We start from the raw sequence: 20,453 nt of genomic DNA, 5'->3' as shown, positions 1-20,453 counted from the left end.
CATGCATGTTCAGGAACAGGGCAGGATCCTTTCAGAGCACTGTATTGCATCTTTACTATCTAATTCATAACCTGCCATCCATTCCCTTCTAACTAAGCTTGCAAAAATAGCAGAGATATGAAAGGCCACTAAAGTATCATAAACATCATGGGAAGCACTCTCCTAAACCCCTTCATTCTTCTGAAAACCACTTAAAAACCACTTTCTTCTGCACCTACATTCCCTGCAGACACGGTGAGTAATAGTCCACGGATTAGGGCATCAGTGCCGGACCGTGCTTCTTCCCTCCACATTCAGTAGGCACTCCAGACACATGTTGATTACGAGGAAGCCTGTCCACCCCTCAGTGCAAAGACTCTGGTTTCCCTCTGGCAAGCTACTCCACAGTCTCCTTTCATACAACAGTAATTGTGAAAAAGAGTAGCCAGGACTGACAATCCGCCCATCTTGGTTAAAATCTATAGAAAATGCATGGTGTCAGGCAATGCCTAGAAAACAAGCAACCCAGCTGTCTTTAAACCTTACCAGTATGGATACAAACCTGGATAATGGTTTGCAGCTGCACCAGTAGATCACCACCTTCTAGCAACAGGTGAAGAGTAGAAGTACCACACACTCACCTGGGGGTTCCTCAGCATTAGGCAGGGTTGCTACCAGATGATTCCACTTCTTTACCAGGTATTCTCAGACACTGGTGAGCAGCAATTATGTCTCCCAAGAAAGTTTCTAGGCAGAGCTAACGCATGTATCTCCTGCCTCCCTCCTGCATAAGAGACTACCAGGAAAGCTGGCAAGGAAATAATGGGATGCAACACTATCAATACACTGATAATGTCTAGATTTTGATCTTTACAGCATTTTGCTCTGGTAATGCCATTGTAGGGACACACACAACACCTGGCTAACTAAATTTCCAGCTGTATAAAGGGAAAAGTTAAACCATTAGCTGACAGAAGTAAACAGAATGTGCTACTCTCATCTCACATCCCACAAACATCTGAGCTATTTCTCAAATTCGTAACTTGGATTTGTGTAGGCTCCACTGCTATTGTCATAGAACAGCAGTAGCAAACACCTTAGTTCTCTACAGAGCAACACAGTGTGCCCATTGCCTGGCGGGTGACTTGAGTTGCTGCAAGACTGAGCACAGCCTGCATCAACCTGGAAACGGATGCAGCAGTTCGATCTGCTGGCACATCACCCATCCATTAAAAGCAGATGCCAGGCTGACTAGTGACAACAATGGTCTCAGGACCTGCATGTTCAGAGATGGCTGCTCTCCTCAGATATTAATACCCACAGCAGTTCCCTCTGGCACTTGGCTTTAAACAACTTTTTTCTGAGGGGCTGGAGGTGATATACAGACTGCCAAAAATTGGTCTCTGAAAAGCCTCCAATTGAGACACAATGCCCCATCTAGGACTAAAACTATTCACTGCAGCAGAACTTTTGTTTCAAAGGCATTCAGAGCATGTCTCCTTACAAATATTTCTGGTTTGCAATAAATCCTTGCTACTTTCATTGCCTTTACCTTGCAACTTAACATTCATTTGTACCAAGCCATCTCATTACATAAGGCTCAATGCTCTCAGTGTCTTGCTGTGCAGTTTCCAGCTGTCCTATGCATTTATCACCCTCCCAAAGCCAGCGTGGCTAGAATTTTGATAAGGACTGGATTTATTGCATCTCCCCACTGCCTCGGTGGTCCAAGCAGAGTTCCTGTTTGGTTCACGCAGGCTGACCAAACACATTCTTAGTGACTGCAGCTGGAGAGGATTTGAAGGGAGTTCCCTGCTTTTCATTTTCATCTAACTCAAGGAAGCCTCAAATCTTGCTTTTAGCAGATGACAGTTCTCAACTTCTTACAGAGGCATTAACAGTGATTTCAGGAATTATTTCAAGAAACTTTTTCCACCTTTTTAAAATCCTTCATTCCCAACATACAGCGGTTCTTTAAATCAGTCATTATTTTTAAAGGTATGCAACACGTACCTAGAATGACAGTAAGGCACGTCTGATAAGCAACTGATGAATACCTGAATACTTTCTACGTTACTTTGCTACAACTCTGTGCTGTGCTTATTCTAATAACCGTTATTAGAACAACCCAAAATAAAGGTGATAGCTATCCTTGGATGGCTGCCTAGTAAACAGACTACTGTTGAATGAACAAAGCTGTAGACTGTTCCATTTCTCCTAGAAGATTAGATGCCCCTGCTCATGCTCATTCCTATGATGCCTTTCTTCCAGTGTGAAGAAATCTGTACAAAAGGACCATGCATCAATCACATCAAATTCAACCTGACCAGCTTAGACTTGTATCTGCATGTATGGGACTGACATAATTGCTCACTAGCGCACATGGAGTTTAGGTATGAGCAGCACTTGAAGAAGCTTAGTTCTGCCATTTAGTTTTCCATGCATCTTACAAACAGTAATTCAAATACGTTGTTTTTTTCCTTCAAATCTTACACGCCACAAGGATGAACAAAGCCTAGGAAAATGTCTGTATGGAAGATCGTTTTCTTGATGGATTGTGATGAACCCCTCTGCACATCATGCCCCATCATGCCCATTCAACAAAGAGGAGAAAACGAGGAGGGTGAGGGGAACTACAGGGCAGCTAGCCTCACCCTGGGCCCTGGGAAGATTACAGAACAAATCTTCCTCAAAGCCACATCCAGGTCCATGAGGGATAAGGTGACTGGTAATAGTCATCACTATAATCTTAGCCCAGTCTGGTTGCCTTCTGTGATGCACCCTACGGACAAGGGGAGAGCAGTGGATGCTTACCCTGACTTACAGCAAAAGGACACTTACAGAGTGGATGGACAGCCTACAGTGGGGGTGAAAAATGGGGTGGATTGCTGTGCTCAGACTTTAGTAGTCAACAATTTGAAATTTAGAAGGTGGCCAGCTGCAAGTGCAGTACCTCAGGGGCTGGTACTGGACACTACTATTTTAAGTCTTACCCACCTGGGTGGTGGGATAGAGCACACTCAACTTTGCAGATGACACCAAACAATGTTGGTGGAGGACAGGAACAGGACAACCCAAAATATGGGAGGAGAGGGCTCCCATTCAGTTAGATCTTGAGTGACATGCTGATGGAAAGTTTAAGTTCATCAGTCCTGCACTTGAGAAATAATAAACTAAGGGACCTGGGGCTAACAGCAGACACAATGAATAGGAGTCAGCTATGTGCCCCCTTGCAGCCATAAAGACCAACCCCGTACCAGGCTGCACAGTAAAAGCACAGCCAGCACATTAAAGGGAGTTATTTTTCCCCCGTATTCAACACTTGCAAGCTGCATCTGGAGTAACATATCCAGTTTTAGGCTCCTCAGTACAAAACCAGACACTGACAAACCTGCAACAAGTCCAGCTGAGGACCACCAAGATTGTTAGAAGGCTGCAGCTCATGACATGGCTCAAGGGAAGCTGAGCTGGGTTTGTTCAGCTTGGAAATCAAGGCTGCAGGACCTGCAGTCTTCAACCACCTAATGGATGGTTACAGCAAATACAGAGCCAGACTCTTCAAGAAGCAACAGGCAAGCTACAGCAAGTGAATCTCTGACTGTACATTAGACCAAAGTTTGCACTGAAGATGCTACAAAACTGGAACAGGAAGCCAGAGAGGTTGTCGAATGCCCATCCCTGGAAATACTTAAAACTTGGACACAGCCCTGAAAAACTTGACCTACTTTCAAAGTCAGCCCTGCTTTGGTCAGGAGGTTGACCCAGATGACCTCCAGAAGTCCCCCCAACCTAAATTACTCTATGATTCTAAAAACAGAAAAGATCAATGTGAACTTCACAGTGTGGCTAACCACACAGACATCTGTTTGTTATCTTATGCTGTGTGACTGTATTCAAATCCCTTAAGATAATTTCCATAATATCATCAGTCTTACCTTAAGCCCTCATTATCAAATAGTCCAGGCTGTACAAGCATTCAGCTTACAGACGATCTGTCAAAAGCATAAATCCTAAATGTAACGATACTGAAGTTCAGGAGTGACGTTTATCTCTATGCAAGTAAAGCTGCCCAATTCCAGGCCCTCAATCTCAAAAAACCGCTTGAAACCTCACGGTTTGGATAAGATATACAACTGAAGTCCTGGCCATCTTTAGTTCCTCACAACAGATCAGGTAATTTCTTTGACCTTTTGTGTCAGACACAGGAAGAGAAATAACATGAAGAGTGGCTAGTATCCTTTGTAGAATATAGCATTGAGGCATGTACCTTTCTAGATACACACGAGCTAAGATTTTGTGTATACTGAGATTTTGTCCCCAAAGCTTGAGAGATTTTTTCCTACAGCTATAGCAGACCCATAAGAAAATTAATTCCTTAGCTTAACTTGCTTGCTTCTTTGCATATGATTTTTATAAAAATTCAAAACCCTAAGATCTGGAGACAATACCACAGCTGTAGCTTTAGGTTTTTCAACCACTAACTACATATCTACAGATTTTTCCAAAAGTTAACATTTATTTGTAAGTTCATACTATTAGCAATCGTTTGATAGGAATTATGCTCTTAAAAAATAAGCTTAAACAGTAAGATGTAAAGCTAATAATGGTCTTCCGTTTATGAACACCTTACCCAAAAGCAGATGAGACATCCATAACTAGAAAGTGTGGCAACCTCCTTTCGACAGTGTAATAAAGAGCCTCTCCATTTGACAATATGAAAAAGAGCTACTAAAAATGTGACCTTTTGCACATAATTTGCACATTTTTCTGTTGTTTACTCTTTTCTATGCTTGTTATAAGCAGAATGATTGACCACTGCATCGTATAGCTGTTTGTTTCCTTTTCCTTCCAACTAGTGCTGCTGTTAACATTCTCCACCACACCTTCTACTCAGAGAAACAGGAACATTCAATGCAGATTTACTAAAAGATCTCTTTTCCAGTTGATGGTAATTACATATAACAATGACTTTATCACAACAGAGAATGTAGGAATGGTTAAGAGGATATGCTCAGTGGCTAACAGGATGTGCTAACCATATTTTCCCTGTTGTGTCACGATTCTAGGAGTCAGGAAAGAATACAGAACACTGGGATTCTTTAAGAAATCTTGTACTAGTCTACTTCTGGAACGATTAAAACATCTGTGACAGATAGTCTATCCACTCCATATAGGGAAACATTTATGTAGTACCATCAGTTAAAGCTTAAAGGAAAGTAACATCTGTTTAAACCAGTTTACCAAAACTAAGCGTACATTGAGAAGAAAAAAATGTAACTGGAGGCAAAAGGAGGGTATGTCTAGCTATAGCATAGACTCCTTCATAAATAAGTAAACAAATAATACTCTTAAGTTTGCTAGGGTGCCCGTTCAGCCACATACTTAACCACAGCTTGCTTTTGCTTTTAACACCATATCAGTCTTTAAGGAGCGGGAATTAGAAGTCTGTGCCCAATTTGCACTCAAAGCTCCCAAGACCCTGTATCTTCTGCCCTCCATCTTAGTTCTTTTTCTTTTGCACATCTTCCTCTTCCCAGGTAGCAGGCACAAATAAAACAAACCGATAAAAGTTCGTCTACCTGAGCTGAATTTTTTTTTGGATGGATAATTCTGCCAGATAAATAAACTTCCAAATATTAGAGAACAAGAGAAGGGACACAGAACAGTCAAGACAGAACACTTTTGTTTTTGTCAATCTTTCTTTAAATCCCAATCCAGCTCCTAGTAAGACTGGACACTACTTACAACACTCCTAGAACTGCAGAAGAATGGAAACACAATAGGGAGCGAGTGGAGAGGGGGACAAGACAGCCCAGTGGCTGGCTTCAGACATTCACATACACAAAGCCAGCATCCACTGGAGTCATTAAGGCCCAGATGCCCCACTAATAGGAACAAACCCAAACACAAAGGTAGCACATGAAATGTATTTACCTATTTAAACACAGGCAGCTGGTCAAGCTAGAATGGGGAAGGTAACTGCTAATTCCTTGTACTACAAGGAAGGAATGGAGTAAAAAAACCCAAGCCCACGGGCAGGTTTTTGCTTTGTGAACCTCTGTCTGTGCTGCTGGTTAACAGTGGTAAGTATAAAAAAATCAAAGAAAAATAATCTATTTATAGAACAAGTCAGTAGTCTGAGACATTTAGAAAAAAGTAAAAACAAGTCCTTCTTTAAAAATGGATTTACTAAAACAACTGTCACCCAGGATGACCCCAAGCCCTCTGGTCCTCTGGCAAAGCCAGGGGCAACTTCAAACAAGAACTGTTGCTGATTGTACACTGGTACACATCCAGCAAAGCCAGCAGGGAGGGGGATTTGCGCTGCGAACAGTATCTGCAGACTGCTTGCTGGTATCGCTTGAGGCCATGCCCGTAGCCTGGTGATACTGGAAATAGTTGTGAGTGAAACTTTTCACAGAAGCACATGTCAGTGTAACCTCTGAGGTAAGTGGGCTGTCTTCTTTCCTTCCCATCCCTGGGTACAGATCACAGAAGCTGGTGCCCTGGGTGCTGTACCTCCTTGCCAGCTCCATCCTGCGTGAGACAACTTTAATGTGCAGGAGTGCAGAATTCTAAGCAAAGCCTAGAACGGGAGAGGGCAGCCCTGTGGAAAGGGAAGCACTCTGCTTTTCCCAAGCTCTGGTCTAGCTAGACATCTTCATCAAGGTTTTCTGGCCCTCCTCAGGACAGGAAGATCAGCTGTTCCCCACTAAGGAAAAAATTTTGCCTAGTGGAGTAGAGCTGGGTTTCTTTTTTGGTAAACAGAACCTTTGCTGATTTCTGAGATCATGAGCTCCTCTGCCCTTTAGCTACAAAAGAGAAATTAAAAGAAATTCGTCCACTTGCTCCCATCCTTATAGTGTAGTGTTAGCTGTCTGGATATGGAGGCAACTTAACTCTCCCAAGACATTGCCCTACTCACTGGGTTGGCATGGGGAGGCAAAAGATAACTTACAAAGTCACCTCCTTAGGGTAACCTGGTAGGCCTAAAAGCTTCAGCCTATGCCCACCAATTCCAGGCCAGCTCCACTGCCAACATGTACTTCTAACACCCTGAAGTGTCTAATCTAACAGCCTTGGGTTTGCTCAGTCTCCAAGAGCAACAGCCACACTCAAAGATGGAAATACTCGAGTCAAAAAACACTAGCTGGAACTCCTAATCAGGCGGTGGCTGCATAGATGAGTTGGTACCACTGTGCCTTGACGTCCCCATTGTATGAAGGAAGCCAGCTGTAAGGAAGGGACCAACTCTGCTGCAGGTCTGTACATCCTTGGAAGTGAAGCTCAGTGGCTACATTAGCTTCAAACCCTCTCTTTCTGAAGGGTTTCAGTGGTCCATTTCCCAAAAAGTTCCAAACATCGAGTAGTTGCTAACTTGTCTCCTTAAGATCTTCCATTGGTAGTTTGTAGCTCAATAAGAATGGAGGAGGTGGTGCATGAGCAGGGCTACTTGGTCCCTGCATTGGCTTCTTTGCACAGTTTATACAGATGTAATCCTCATTCTCAGCCATTTCTGGAGAGACACCAACACAAACTTGATGAAACCACTCATCGCAGCCACCATCACACTGCACCCAATCCACCTGCAAGAGATCAGATCAGCAACACATAGCACATTACAAGGAAAGACAGATAGGCATAGTTTCTATGAAGAAAATACCTTCTATTAAACCCACCTGATACACCTAGAACACAAAAGCTTTTGGGCACAAATTAAGGCCTTACAGAGCTTGTTTTAACAAGCTGCTTCAGTTTAAAAAATAACAATCTTCCAACAAACCTTGCCCCTCTTGCATCCTTAGACCACAACACCACAAACACACACTACTACTATTGAGGAAGATGACACTCAGCTCTCCTCAAATGAAAGAGAGGTTATGCGAGAGCACATTTAAAATAGGAGCGTGCTCAGGGACAGTTACTTCAGCATAATTGAGAGTCTACAAATACACATCCTAAATTATATATATCCCCTTAGACCGCATTATCAAATAGTAGCTTTTGCAACTTAAAAAAATACAGAAAACAAAAGGACTTGATTACTGCTTTTGGCTAATAAAAAGCCAAGTGACATCAGCAGCTTTAATACTTTTCTACCAATTAGATACTGGATATACAGCTGGCCACCAAATGCCAAAACAACGCACAAAAACTCTAACTCCAAACTGTCAGAACATTTAAGCTGAAGTATTTCAAACTTTGAGCTGAACTTGCTATAGAACAATTAAGAAAAGGCATAAAAAGTAAATTAAAACCTAGGAAGGAAAAAAGATGAATTATTAGATTTCTGTAGTTCCCTGAGTAAAAGTACATGTTAATTTGAGTCAGTGGGCAGAGACTGAGATCTGCAGGATAAGGAACACAGACTCTTAATTTTAATGGCATGCACTGGTACAGCTATAAAAATTGTTACTGCTGTAGTTCTGCCTTCACCTTGCAGGGGAACGTGACAATGAAAATATATTACAAAAATAACAGTAGTGGCAACCTATCTAAAATGAAGAAATATTATCAGCTCAAGATTTTACTTTAGTTTGTCAGAAAACTGCTCCTGAACAAATTTTTAAAAGTGACTAGTAATGGACACTAACAGCTGAAGCTTCAGTCATTACATTCCTGTATCTGCCATTTTTTACTTGTATGGCATTCACCTGTTGAATGTACAAAAATACCTTATGGCAAGACAGTCATTCCGTTAAAAGCTTTGATTATACAACCAGTTTCACTTATGGCAGTTTGATAAATTTAGTACAACCTTCTTTATAATATGAATTTAAAGGCACTCTCCTCCTCCTTGCAATCTCAATTTCTGTAAAAATGTACTAATATAAGCTAATTATCATCTATGAAGTAAAGAGAACAGTGGTACAAAGATTGTATCATCTTTTGAGCGATTGAGTGTAATTTCTAAACTTGGTCTAAGTTTAAGACTTCAAAATTGGTCTTTTAACTGGTCTTTTTAAATGTTCTAATGAACACTTGAATTCTATGTTTCAATTTTGCAAAACAAGAAATAAGAGTTCTTGGTATTTGTAGTTGTCCCTACTCTCTCTTGTGCAAGCCAGTGCAGTACAGTGTCAATCCCACAGTTACTACTGGGAGTGGTTTTTTCCTTCTTTCTAAAAAGCAGAAAATAAACATTCTGAAAAAAAATTTTTTGACCATAAATTAGTCCGTGTTAAAAGCTGACAATCAGGCAGTACCACAGAGAGAGGCAGATCAAGTTTCTTTTGTAATAATCCAATCAAGTCTAAAATCACTGATTATTTATCTCCAACAAGAAGTATGAAGCAATGCAGTTCGTAGGTCCCCCAGCCTGCAGCATCACTGTTCACAGGCTGTAGGCAAGAAATACAGAAAATTTATTTCATTTAGGAACATCGCACATCCCACTTCTGTTCAGAAACACACTGAAGTCAGGAACATTTCTAGCTGAGTCAAAGAATTAATCCTCTGAATCAGCCAGTGCATGTTGCACATACCTAGCAAAAAATTAAATAGCTTGAACAGGTTAAACTTCCCAACCAAGACAGAGTACCTTTTCCCAGATTCTAATTTTCCATCTTCTCCTGTTTTAAAGTACCTAAGAAAATAAGGAAGTTCTATAGTTTTATCTACTACATCTGTGTACCTAACCAAGTACTACTCAATCCACTCTCACTTCTATCATACCAATTTTGTTGCTCATGCTGTTCAACCTAATTATTAAATTACACTGGGGTTTTCGACTTTGCATGGAACTGCCTATGACAGAACTAAGTGAAAACTCACTTTGTCCTTGCAGGGCCTCTGGCAGTTCTGTGCAGCACATACAGCATTCTCATCATCCGACTCTTCCGCTCCTGACCAGTCATACTTAGAAGGAATATCTAGAACCTTCTTCTCTCTTTTTTTCTCTGTGCTCTCCTTTGCTAGTTCCACCTTTGTGACAACTGTCTTCTCTCGCTTCTTCTTTCGCTCCTCTTCCTTAGCTAGTTTCTTTGCTAGCTTGTTTAGCTCCTTTGTCTTATCCATGGTGAGTTTTAGCTTCTTTTTCTTGGGTTTTTCCAGTTTTTTCAGCTCTTTAGATTTTTGCTTCATATCTCCAAAGAACTGCTCTGCTCTCTCCAGCTTTCGTTTCCGCTTCCTCTCAGAAGAGTCTCTCCCTCTCATTTTCAGTGGTTTCTCATCCATGCTGTCATCCTTCATAGAAAGAGTGAAAAGAGATTTTTTTTTTTTTTTTTCCCCCAAATACCAATTTCCATCTACTGCAAACCTGTGGTTTAAGAGATGAACTTACCTCCACCATTACCCTGACACGGTATGAAGAAAGCTATTCAAGAACATACTGTTACAGATTCTAAAGAAAAAGGGGCTCAACTTTAATTTTGCCATACTAGAAAAAAAATCGTAAGTGGTATCAACTGTGACAAAGTACAATGAATCAAAAATGTCCAGTGTGAAAAGTAAATCATCAGCAAGTGTAAGGAGGCAGAATAAGGAATAATTACAACTCCCTTCTCGCATTGCTCTTTAATAAAAGTTGAGAAGATTAATCATTTGTTACATGCTTTATTTTTCATCATAGATCAGTCTTGTCTGTAATTATTTCTGAGAGAAAGCAATTGCTACTCTGGAGATTAAGAAAGAGCAATTGGTGAATTCTTACTCAAGCAAAAGAAGAAAGTAACAGATCCATTATTTGAATAGCTTCCAAACTGGCACACATTGTAAATATCCTAGCATCATTAACAACTCTTAAATAGCAGATTCAGATCAAAGTGAGGCTTAAAATTGGCAAACTCTGTCACACAGGTAGCATCCACAGTGACAAGTTCTATTTATATGAAAAGATTCACATGTATAGCTCATCTGTACAAACAGGACTGACAATTTCAGTTAATCCAACTATATACTTTAACCTTAATAATTAATAGATTAAGTACATACTATAAGCCAGTAAAGACTCTGTTTTACTGTACATTACTTAATATAGCTACTCCACCCAAAACCAAATCCTCTGAAGATTATTTTACAAAAGTCTATTTACATGCAAAATAGGTAGACATAGAAAGGTATTCAATTCAAAATGAGTAGTTCTGGTCAAACAAGTACTCATAAGGGTTAAATAGAAAATGCCATAACACACACACCCTCTTAGCCCCCCCCGAGCCCCCCCAAAAGCTGTGCTTAACTATTCATATAACAGTCTGGCATACTATTTATAAATTGTTATTTGCTGGCATTCAAACTGCTTCTCCAATCAATTCCATGCCAAAACCATTACATTAAAAGAACATTAAGCTTATGAAGTGAAGTACTTGGGACAAAACATGGTAAAGCAGTACTTCTTTGGAGGCAGGGTCTGCTTTATACTACTGTCTTAAGTGATGGCAGTTTGGCAACACTTTGACTTATCCATTGTATATGGATGGCACTCAGAAAAGGAGACAACCCAACTAATACGCTCATCTAACCTCACTGTTCACAGCATGTAACCTTCCATCTTATATTACTGTACACTACCAAAAAGTCAAGAAGGAACCATCTTCAATATATTTCCTGTGCAGTTCAGTAACCCAAAAAGCAATCATATACTCCATAACCACACATGGTCAAAGTGACCCCTAACTTCAGCTGACAGATGATAAAGGAGGGGTTCCAGTACAGCTCCTCAACACAAGAGTTTACCTTCTCTTCCAGCGCACCCCTCATCTGCACACACCACTTTACCTACTGCATGAATGAGGCTAAGTGATTTGGACTAGACCTCAGAAGCAGCAGATAAGCCTGCCTCATTCATTGTCAGCTGAGCAGTGATCAGCACATCCTCACAGTATATTAATAAAAAAATTGCTATGTCTATGTTATTCTGAGGAAGAATAGGAATCTTATTACCTGCATTACCAAACCATGTTTTATTAAAAAAAGTGTTCTTTCCCCAGTAACAAAAAAAGTTCAGCAACATACAAGTATCAAGTTGTATAAACTAAGTGCAGACTTTTCATCTTCCTAACTGTTTCTTGTAATTCTTTTGCAGATCAGTTTTGATTCCAAGTGTAATTGAGAACAGCATTTCCTTCCCTAACCTTGTATTTTCTAAAATAAGGTTTGCATATGGAACTGCCTGAGAAAACTGTTCTAAATATGGTTAATTGTGGAGGACAGTGCTACGGCATGAGTGAGCAAGAACTGAATTTTTGGATCTCTTATTCTGTTATTTTCTGGAATCTACTATTCCCCAGTTGAAATCCAAACGTGTCAAGTAACTAAGCACTCAACTACTCAAGATTATATTTTAAAAAAAAAACCAACACCAAAATAGTGTGGGTTGTGGGGTTTTTTTGTACCAGAATATTTCTTCAAGTTCCATACCTCCATGACATGAAGGAATCTGTCCTCAGAGGGTGGATGAGTAGCCTGTAAAATCCGCCAGATGTGCTGCGTCTCATCCAGCGATACCTCTAGTAGATCTCCTACCATCATTAGATCTTCTAGCTGAGCTTTCGCTCCAGGTGACAGCTCCAATACAGGGGGCTCCAAACTGCGAGGTACCAGTGGACTCTTCCGAGGCTGCTTCCTTGGAGTGCTAGAACCTTTCAGACAGGAAGGAAGTCATACAAGGATAAAAGGAAGAGATAAAAACCAAAAGAAATGACATAGTTTCTGCAACAACAATCTAAGGAGGGAGACAATCCCAAGCAAAAACATTGACATAGGTTTATATATCAGACTTCAGGAAACTAACTGCAATGTAACACTACCTTCTTCCAAACAACGTATCCTTTACAACTAGCACAGGTAACAGAGCAGTTACTCTCCTTACTGACTGCTCATCCCAGCTATCTGTTCAATTTTATCTCAATGTATACAAAAGCAAATACCTTGAGAGCAGCTTTTAGAAGCAGATGAATACGCATGTTCGGCACAGAATGAGGGAGCAGTCCACATGTGTGTCACCACTTCCTCTGATTTAATGGGGATTTCCTCATCACAAAACAAATTGGGCTCCAAGCTGCTAGAAGATTTTACACTGGCATTGTCCTGAAAAAGACCCACAGAAAACATGTAACATCTGGATCCAGAAAATACCTACTTCGAAGTAAATTCTACTAAGACTGACCAATCTGGTGTTCCTAAAACCCTACTTTGAAGCACCCCACCAGAGACATGAAGACCACGTGGCAAAAGGTACAAGTTACATCCCTACTTAAATAGTGGATGAACACAGCAACTATAAAGATAGGTCAACAGATTTATAGCTAGTGCATGAGAAACACTGGACAATTTCCCTCACTCAGCAGTTCCTCAAGCATGGTCTTCAGAAGTCAACATAATGAACAGAGGTTTACTCTTAGCCTATATAATTTTTTTTTTTTTTTGCTTGAAAAATTTGACTGCAAGACCATAAAGACCAGCATCTTTAGTAAAGCAGGGGTATGCTGAGTAAATGTTTACTGTAGAAAGAAATTATTAAAGATCTTACAGGTGAGGAAAACCAGGGTGTTCCCAGCATAGCAACAATATCAACACAATGGCAAACAATCAAATGTTGCCCTGAGATCAGGACTTTTATGGCAGTCTTGAACCATTTTAAGATAGGACCAAACACTGAAAGGAAGAGGGCTGTTAATACTTGAGACTGTTGTAAGTATTTCCATGAACAGAATATGATGGCATTGGCTTGTGCTCAGCTCAATGCATTGTGTAGGATGGCTGCTTGACATTTTAGATGCATCACACTCTGAAATGGGACACATGCCTTCAGGTGCAGGTGGATCCATTAAGAGAAAAGATATTAGGAATCTCTTAGCAGTGGGAGAAGCTTTGTTTGACTTTGCATTACATTAGGCAGAGAATCCAGAGAAGGCACAAGCCCATTTGAGTAGATTCCCTGATGCTCCCTATTACTAACTTCTCCATCTTCTTACTCACCCCTGCAGGTGAAATTAATAAAGATAATCTCCTCAACCAGCTGTCTATTTCCACAACACTTCCCAAAACTTAGCTACCCCATCACATTTGTGATGAAACTGGCCAACGCGTTAAACATACTTAGCATCCCATGTAAGACTGAAATCTTTCAGAAAACAACAAAAACCAAGAAGCTGGCTTAAAAGAAGAGAAAGGCTGTAGAGCAGTTATTGACAATATTTACCTGAAGATTAGGTGTGGGTCCCAAAATGGCCAACTCAGGAAATTGTACCACCCAGACACTGTCATTTCATGACATAAAAAGGGAGTTTGAGAATGTAATCTCTCTCTGGCTTTCAGTTACACTCTTAAAAGGAAGTGAAGTGCACACTAATGATTTCAGTACAGAACCAGAAGTGGGAAATTCAGATTTAAATTGCCCAGATGAAAAGGTAGAATAAATATATTCAGAAAGAGGAAGATATTTCTCCATAGTAAAGGTTTCTACATAGTAAAGGTTGTATCTCGTGTAATATCTTGTTCTGGATATCACATTATACTAGATTAAAGAAAGTTCAGGGCCAATAGGCAAATTAATAAAAAAGTATCACCATTTGGTGGCCACAGGCAACACAGGTGCAAAGGAATGAGAAAAAAAATACATGAGAAAAAAATGAAGGCAATTAAAGGTGAAATTTTACAGTAAATTTGACCAGTGAATTTGCCTGACTGTTTGGAATAAATCTTAAAACAAGTCTAGTTATTGCACTCATAATGAAGTATTTGCTGGCAAGAATCATGTTTTAATTAGAAGCAGCACAATATAATCAAACAGGCCTTTTCACATGTTTTTTAACCACTGCTGTACTTGAGATGTCCGAGACCGTGGTTTTGGAAATACAGTCTATGGACCCTTAGGGATCCAAGGATTACTTCTACAAGGTCCACAGAAGTATTAAGAGCAAATTCATACATGATACATCATAATCTAAATACTTTTTTTTTTTTAAACACATCACTCCACTGGAAAATGTTTATAGATCACAAACTGAAAAAACCCAACCCTTGAAAGCCAACAGTATAAAAATAATTAAACTCTGAGCAACTTTGCTAGCTCTTTTGAACTTTGCTGCTTCTAGTTCAGACCTGAAGAATTTGGTTGCCTGAAAATTTGTCTTCTATCCTACCATGTTAGCTGACCTACCAAAAGACATTTTGGGTCCCTATCAGCTTTGCTTCAACAGATTTTTATTTTTATTTTTTTCCAATTATATATAGTGATGAACAGCCAAATCAAAAGGGCTAAGTAACAGATTTTGAAATCATGACAACAGAATCGTTACACAAATGAAATTGAACTCCTGCAAAACCCTCAGATCCTGACAAGCATATGCCATTTTTCTTGACGTATGCTTTATCACAGCCTCAGAAAATGCCACATCTTTCAGAAATCCCTTATTATGACTCCTGATGCAAAGAACAGTTTGGAAATTATTTTTTTTTTATATAAAACTAATTTAATTAAAAGCTGTAACATCCAATTGCTATGTACTCTTGTTGGCATTTCACATAGGACTGTAAGACAAACGAGTGTATTTGCATAAAGCTGCCTAGAAACAACATACTAAAAATATCAGTAATATTTTTAAGAGACTGAGGCAAATCATACCTGGAAAATTTGATGTCCCTTTATAAACCAGAAAAGCTGCCTCAGAAGAATTTAAGTTAGCATCTTTTAAGGTAGGTATGACACTATCGCTAAGAAGAAAACACTGCACAAGAAGAAACAGTGGCATTGCTTTTGACTCTACATATATCAAAACGACATTTCAGAAGTTCTGAAGTGAAATACATCAGACTGAAAACACTTGGCTATCTCTACAATTGCCTTTTCTCATGACACTTCTTCTCTAATTAATATATTTTAAAAATTTAACTGCAGTTACAATTTCTGAACTGAATCCAGACACTAATTTTACAACATGATCCAGACATCTAGTTCTGAGTATTTCCACACATCCAAAATTGAACAGATATACCTCCTTTATACGAGGGCTGAATGAAAAGAAAGGTATGGAAACGTGAAAGCAGCTCTGGCATCAGGAAACTTGGTACAGCATATGCAGTTTTCAAAGACTAATTTTTTGCTGTAGCAAAAACTGTTGAAGAACTCTCCACACAGACACTTATATGATGTTTATGATTCATGGTGTCTCTGAATGGGGCATAAAGACAATGTCCATCCTCCATGGTATTATAAATACAAATCCCTTGAGAAGTGTATCTTTTTCCTTAGCACTAAAAAGCACCTTCTGAAACTCAATCACAGGACATTTGGAAATTTTGAATAAAAGCATTACAAAAATTCCCAAGTTGTCCAGAGCTGAGACATTCAGATAAAATCAAAAAGTACCTCTTCTGCAACAGGAACCCGGGCAGAATGTATAGAGATAGCTTCAGATAAGAAAAATATTCTTAAATAAATTGAATTAATAAAAAACAGGTGTTCTGGATTAATTCCATGTAGACAAGCCACACTGGACTACCTACCTTTATGTCGTAGCCATACGTTTCCCTGATGTCTTCATCAGAGTCTGTCTCTTCATCATCATAATCTAAAGTCTGCCGTGGGGATGAGGACACACTCCCTATCACTCTGTTAAAGGCTGATTGCTGGAAACTAGTCAAGTGTCCCTAAGATAAAAATGGAATATAGGAATGAAACAATAAAATTTCCAGGAAAATCTATAAAAAAGCTGAGTTACTGACAAAGAAAACAGTGGTTCTTTTGGCCTGAGTGTAACTGCCTAGGCAGTCACAGAAAAGCCTAGTTACAGCCAGATGTGAAGAAAAATAGGCAAATATCCAAGGAAAAGGTTCTATTACATTTTATTTCCATGTTTATGAATAATAGTGACTAGAAAGAACTAGATATTGCTGTTCAGTGCTACCAAATTATAGCCTGTGGTTGTACAGACTTCTTCACCACAGCATCATCTGATTACTGGTCTCAATCTCAAGATGAAGAGGTCAGCTGTAGAAATACCAGTGTTTGCCTATAGTCCTCACTGGAATTTACTAACAAGACACCAAATGCCTGAGAATGATAATCCATGAGAAATTATAAATATTGAGACCTTCAATTCTGTCAAGAGGGAAATGGAACTTGGACACCAAAGCAGCCACTGCTTTACACGTCTTCAGGCTCTCAGCCGGCTGTTATATCTGAACCAGGGTTTCTTACAAGCACCTTCAACAGTTGCTATTGACAGTGAGTACAAAGTACAGGCCTGTCCCCGGAGCAGCCTGTAACTGACTGAAGCCAGCCATAGCCTGAGGAGCACTGAACTAGATAATTTTGGTATGTCTAGTTCTCAGCCTTTAACTGCCCTCCCCTCTCCCCCAAGCTTCTCCAAGAAAGGTAAGGCATTTAGACACACCCCAGAAGGACAAGCATGGTAAAGAGCAAGATATCCACATCTCTACCTGCAGGTCTGGGTTAGCTGCTGCTTTCTGGAGCTCTGCACTGATTATTTTCTCTGTCTTCTCCCGTGCTGCCTGCTCCACCATTCGCTGGCTGAGCACAGAAAGCTTAGCCAAAGCAGAGGACAACTCGTCAGTGGCCAAAGCCTGCCGCGCTCGGTCCTGCCAACTCATGGCACGTTCTGTCAAGCACTGCAATGCCTCCCCTTCTGGCAGCCGTACAGGCAGCTTCTGCAGGGACACCAGCAGAGACAGTATTGTCTCAAGCCGTGGCCTTCGAGAACGCATGCAAAGTGGACACAGAAACTTTACTTCTTTGGCCTGCCAACTAGAGCCCTTCTTCTGAGAACTTGTTTTGGGAAGGGGCACGCAGCCACTATGAAACCAGTCTTTGCACAGCTCACACTGTAGCATGAATCCACTAGCTGTTTTGCGGCAGATACAGAATTTAACTTCTTCGATCCGATCCACCATAGTCATCTTGGCCAGGTTAGCTGCCCTGAGAGCATGCATGGCTTCAATCTCCTTCTGTTCCCGCTCCTTGAATATAGCCACCTACCCAGCAAAGACAAAACACAGTTCATGACCTTCACAGCTAAGAGAGATCACATTTATTAGCAATGTCGGAAAAGGGGAAAAAACCCAACTCCAAAACGTATGGAGATCTTCCCAGTTAAACTAGCCCCAAATTTAGGAATTGTGTGACCCAATTAAAACTTTAGCTAAAATACCTCCTCCTCCTCAATTACTCATTAGTCCCCTGAGTCCTTCTGACAGAGACTTTATGTAAACTTTAGATAACCTTCTCTGTATCTACAAAGTTTCTGAAGTTCATAATTAAATCTATCATAAGGCACCAGAAGAATAGGTTTTGACTCCAGGAGAGAAGTCAGAATCCATTCCACCCATCTGTCTACCGAGACAATGCAGCTGAGCATTGTTTCAATGTTGACTCAGCACCAGGAGTGTGAGAGTGACCACATATCTCCTGAAGCAACTTGCATTTCCTCAGTGTCTCCATTCAAGTAACTATAACAAAGCATACTAAGGTAAAATAGACTGTGTATGTGGCACATCATTGAGCCTGCATATATTTTCTTTGTTCCTGGAGAAAGGGAAGCCAGATCACAGCAAACTCTTCTGATAAACTGCATCAATATCCTCCCAACAAGGAGGAATCAAATATAACATTCCCCCCAGCCCAGTTTCTATGACCAAGAACTTCCAGGCTGCCCTCAAAATCAACCTAACCAAATATGTCTTGGTACTGTTCAAGGTAGAGCTGCACTTCATTCCACATTTTGATGGGATTTCAATAAGTGTTAATAATACTAGATGAGCAGCCACAGATATTAACCCAAGAGCATTTAAGTCTTACACATAGCCCAACACATATTAAATACCAGCACTTACACTCTGAATTGTGCTTCCCTCTACTTTCACTGCAATTAAAGCCGAACTATATTCTTGTGTCAAACATATTATGAGATATCAGTTTCAGTGAGATTAATTTATCGGTTCTTCCATAAGATTTCTACACAGATTAGAGACAAATTAAACCCACGTATCAGGAGACACTACCTCTCATTGCTCCTTACCACAGCTGCAGTGTCCCTGGCCTCCTCCAGCCCATCTTCCAGTTCACTTAGGGATTCCAAGTCAAGATCTTTCTCCTTTTCCTTCTCCATCAATTCCTTTGCCCTCTTCCGCCTATTCTTACTGCTCCCATAAACACCAATATCAGTCCGAGGGCTCAGAACCTGTAACCACCAAGAAAACTTACACTGTCAGAGCCAAGGATGCCAAGAACAGAAAAAAGTTCTGATCTGTAATGTTATGATTTCAGGGACACATATGAGAATGTCTAATAAAGGAATTACAACAGAGTCATCAGAGAGGAAAAAAATACTCGGTAATCTAACACCTTTGATATCTGTCAATTAATGCTAGGAAGAGGAGAAATGAACAGAAAAGGATACAAGTATTTCATACCATATGGAATTTGAATGTAATCAGCACCACAGTGATGTGGCAGGTCAACTTGAAAGCCACTGTGTTTTCATGATTAAATTACAAAATCCATTCAAATTAAGCTGTCATATATACAGTTAACTGAAATATTGTGTGCAGTTAGATATCAGTAGTTTAACATTCACTTCAAGTGCCTTCATCAATTTCAAGTCTTAAAGATCTGCCATGATTTCCTATTTACATCAGCAATTTAGTGGCTGAAACAAAACTAAAAAATATGCTATGAGCCTTTTAATATCAAACATGAGAGGCTGCAAAGCACTTTTAAGGACAAGAATTAAATTTTAAGTAATCTTGATTAGTTGGAAGGCATACTTAAATATAAAATCTATCAAATTAAATTCAATATAGTAAAGTTCAAATTGATACATTTAGGAAAACAAACAGTCAAATGCAAAACCAGTACACAGTAAATAACTAGTTAGGCAGAAAAAATACAGAGAAAAAATTTGAACCTAGAGGGCATCATAAAGTGAACAAAAAATCAGTGTGGTGATGTTGCAATAGGGGCAGATCCCATTGGGAAACATTAAACAGCAGTATCCCCTTTGAGACACAAGATATAATTACTGCACTTCACATGGCACTAGGGAAGCTATAATGAGAAGATTCTGTCTGGTTTCGGACATCTCACTAGAAGTGAGGACAAACCGCAGAGAATAGCAACAAGATAAGAGTATGAAAAATACAGCCTACAAGAAAGCATTGAAAGAACTGGAAATGTTTTCCCTAGAAAAAGGAAGCCTGTCAAGTAGATATGATAAATCTTCAAACACATGAATGACTTTTATAAAAAAAAAAAAAAAAGAAAAAAAAAGACAATGACTACATTCATTGAAGTGAAATAAAGAGTAGCTGACTGATTTTATAAGCTGTTTAACTATAAGAAAAATTATCTAATCTATTTTGTTAGACTTTAAGCAGTGGAACAACGTAAACATCCATCAATTAAAGACAGCTTCTACATCCATTTCAGGCCTGCATTTCCACACTTACACAAAAAAAAGAAATCCTCTTCCTTCCCTCCCAAAAAAGAGAGTTTTGTTTCTTCAAAAGTAACAGTT

General features: G+C 39.8%; 1 protein-coding gene across 3 annotated transcripts in view; it reads right to left on the bottom strand.

The window, feature by feature from the left end:
- Positions 1 to 4,882: 4,882 nt before the first annotated feature.
- Positions 4,883 to 20,453, bottom strand: part of KDM5A (lysine demethylase 5A) — a 51,183-nt gene continuing 35,612 nt past the window's right edge. For 2 of the 3 annotated variants that reach the window (XM_052790599.1, XM_052790598.1), the window contains exons 22-28: positions 18,957 to 19,118; positions 17,362 to 17,913; positions 16,426 to 16,569; positions 12,846 to 13,005; positions 12,337 to 12,557; positions 9,754 to 10,164; positions 4,883 to 7,565 (exon numbers count right to left, since the gene is read on the bottom strand). In XM_052790599.1, the coding sequence (XP_052646559.1) occupies positions 7,353 to 7,565; positions 9,754 to 10,164; positions 12,337 to 12,557; positions 12,846 to 13,005; positions 16,426 to 16,569; positions 17,362 to 17,913; positions 18,957 to 19,118 (1,863 nt within the window). In that variant the 3' untranslated portion in view covers positions 4,883 to 7,352. Of the gene's footprint in view, positions 7,566 to 9,753; positions 10,165 to 12,336; positions 12,558 to 12,845; positions 13,006 to 14,119; positions 14,178 to 16,425; positions 16,570 to 17,361; positions 17,914 to 18,956; positions 19,119 to 20,453 lie in introns of those variants that run through there. The other variant, XM_052790600.1, reaches the window with a different exon arrangement.

This window comes from Harpia harpyja, chromosome 6, assembly GCF_026419915.1.
Source record: "Harpia harpyja isolate bHarHar1 chromosome 6, bHarHar1 primary haplotype, whole genome shotgun sequence".
Lineage (NCBI taxonomy): Eukaryota > Metazoa > Chordata > Aves > Accipitriformes > Accipitridae > Harpia > Harpia harpyja.
This window is presented reverse-complemented; position numbering and strand designations above follow the sequence as displayed.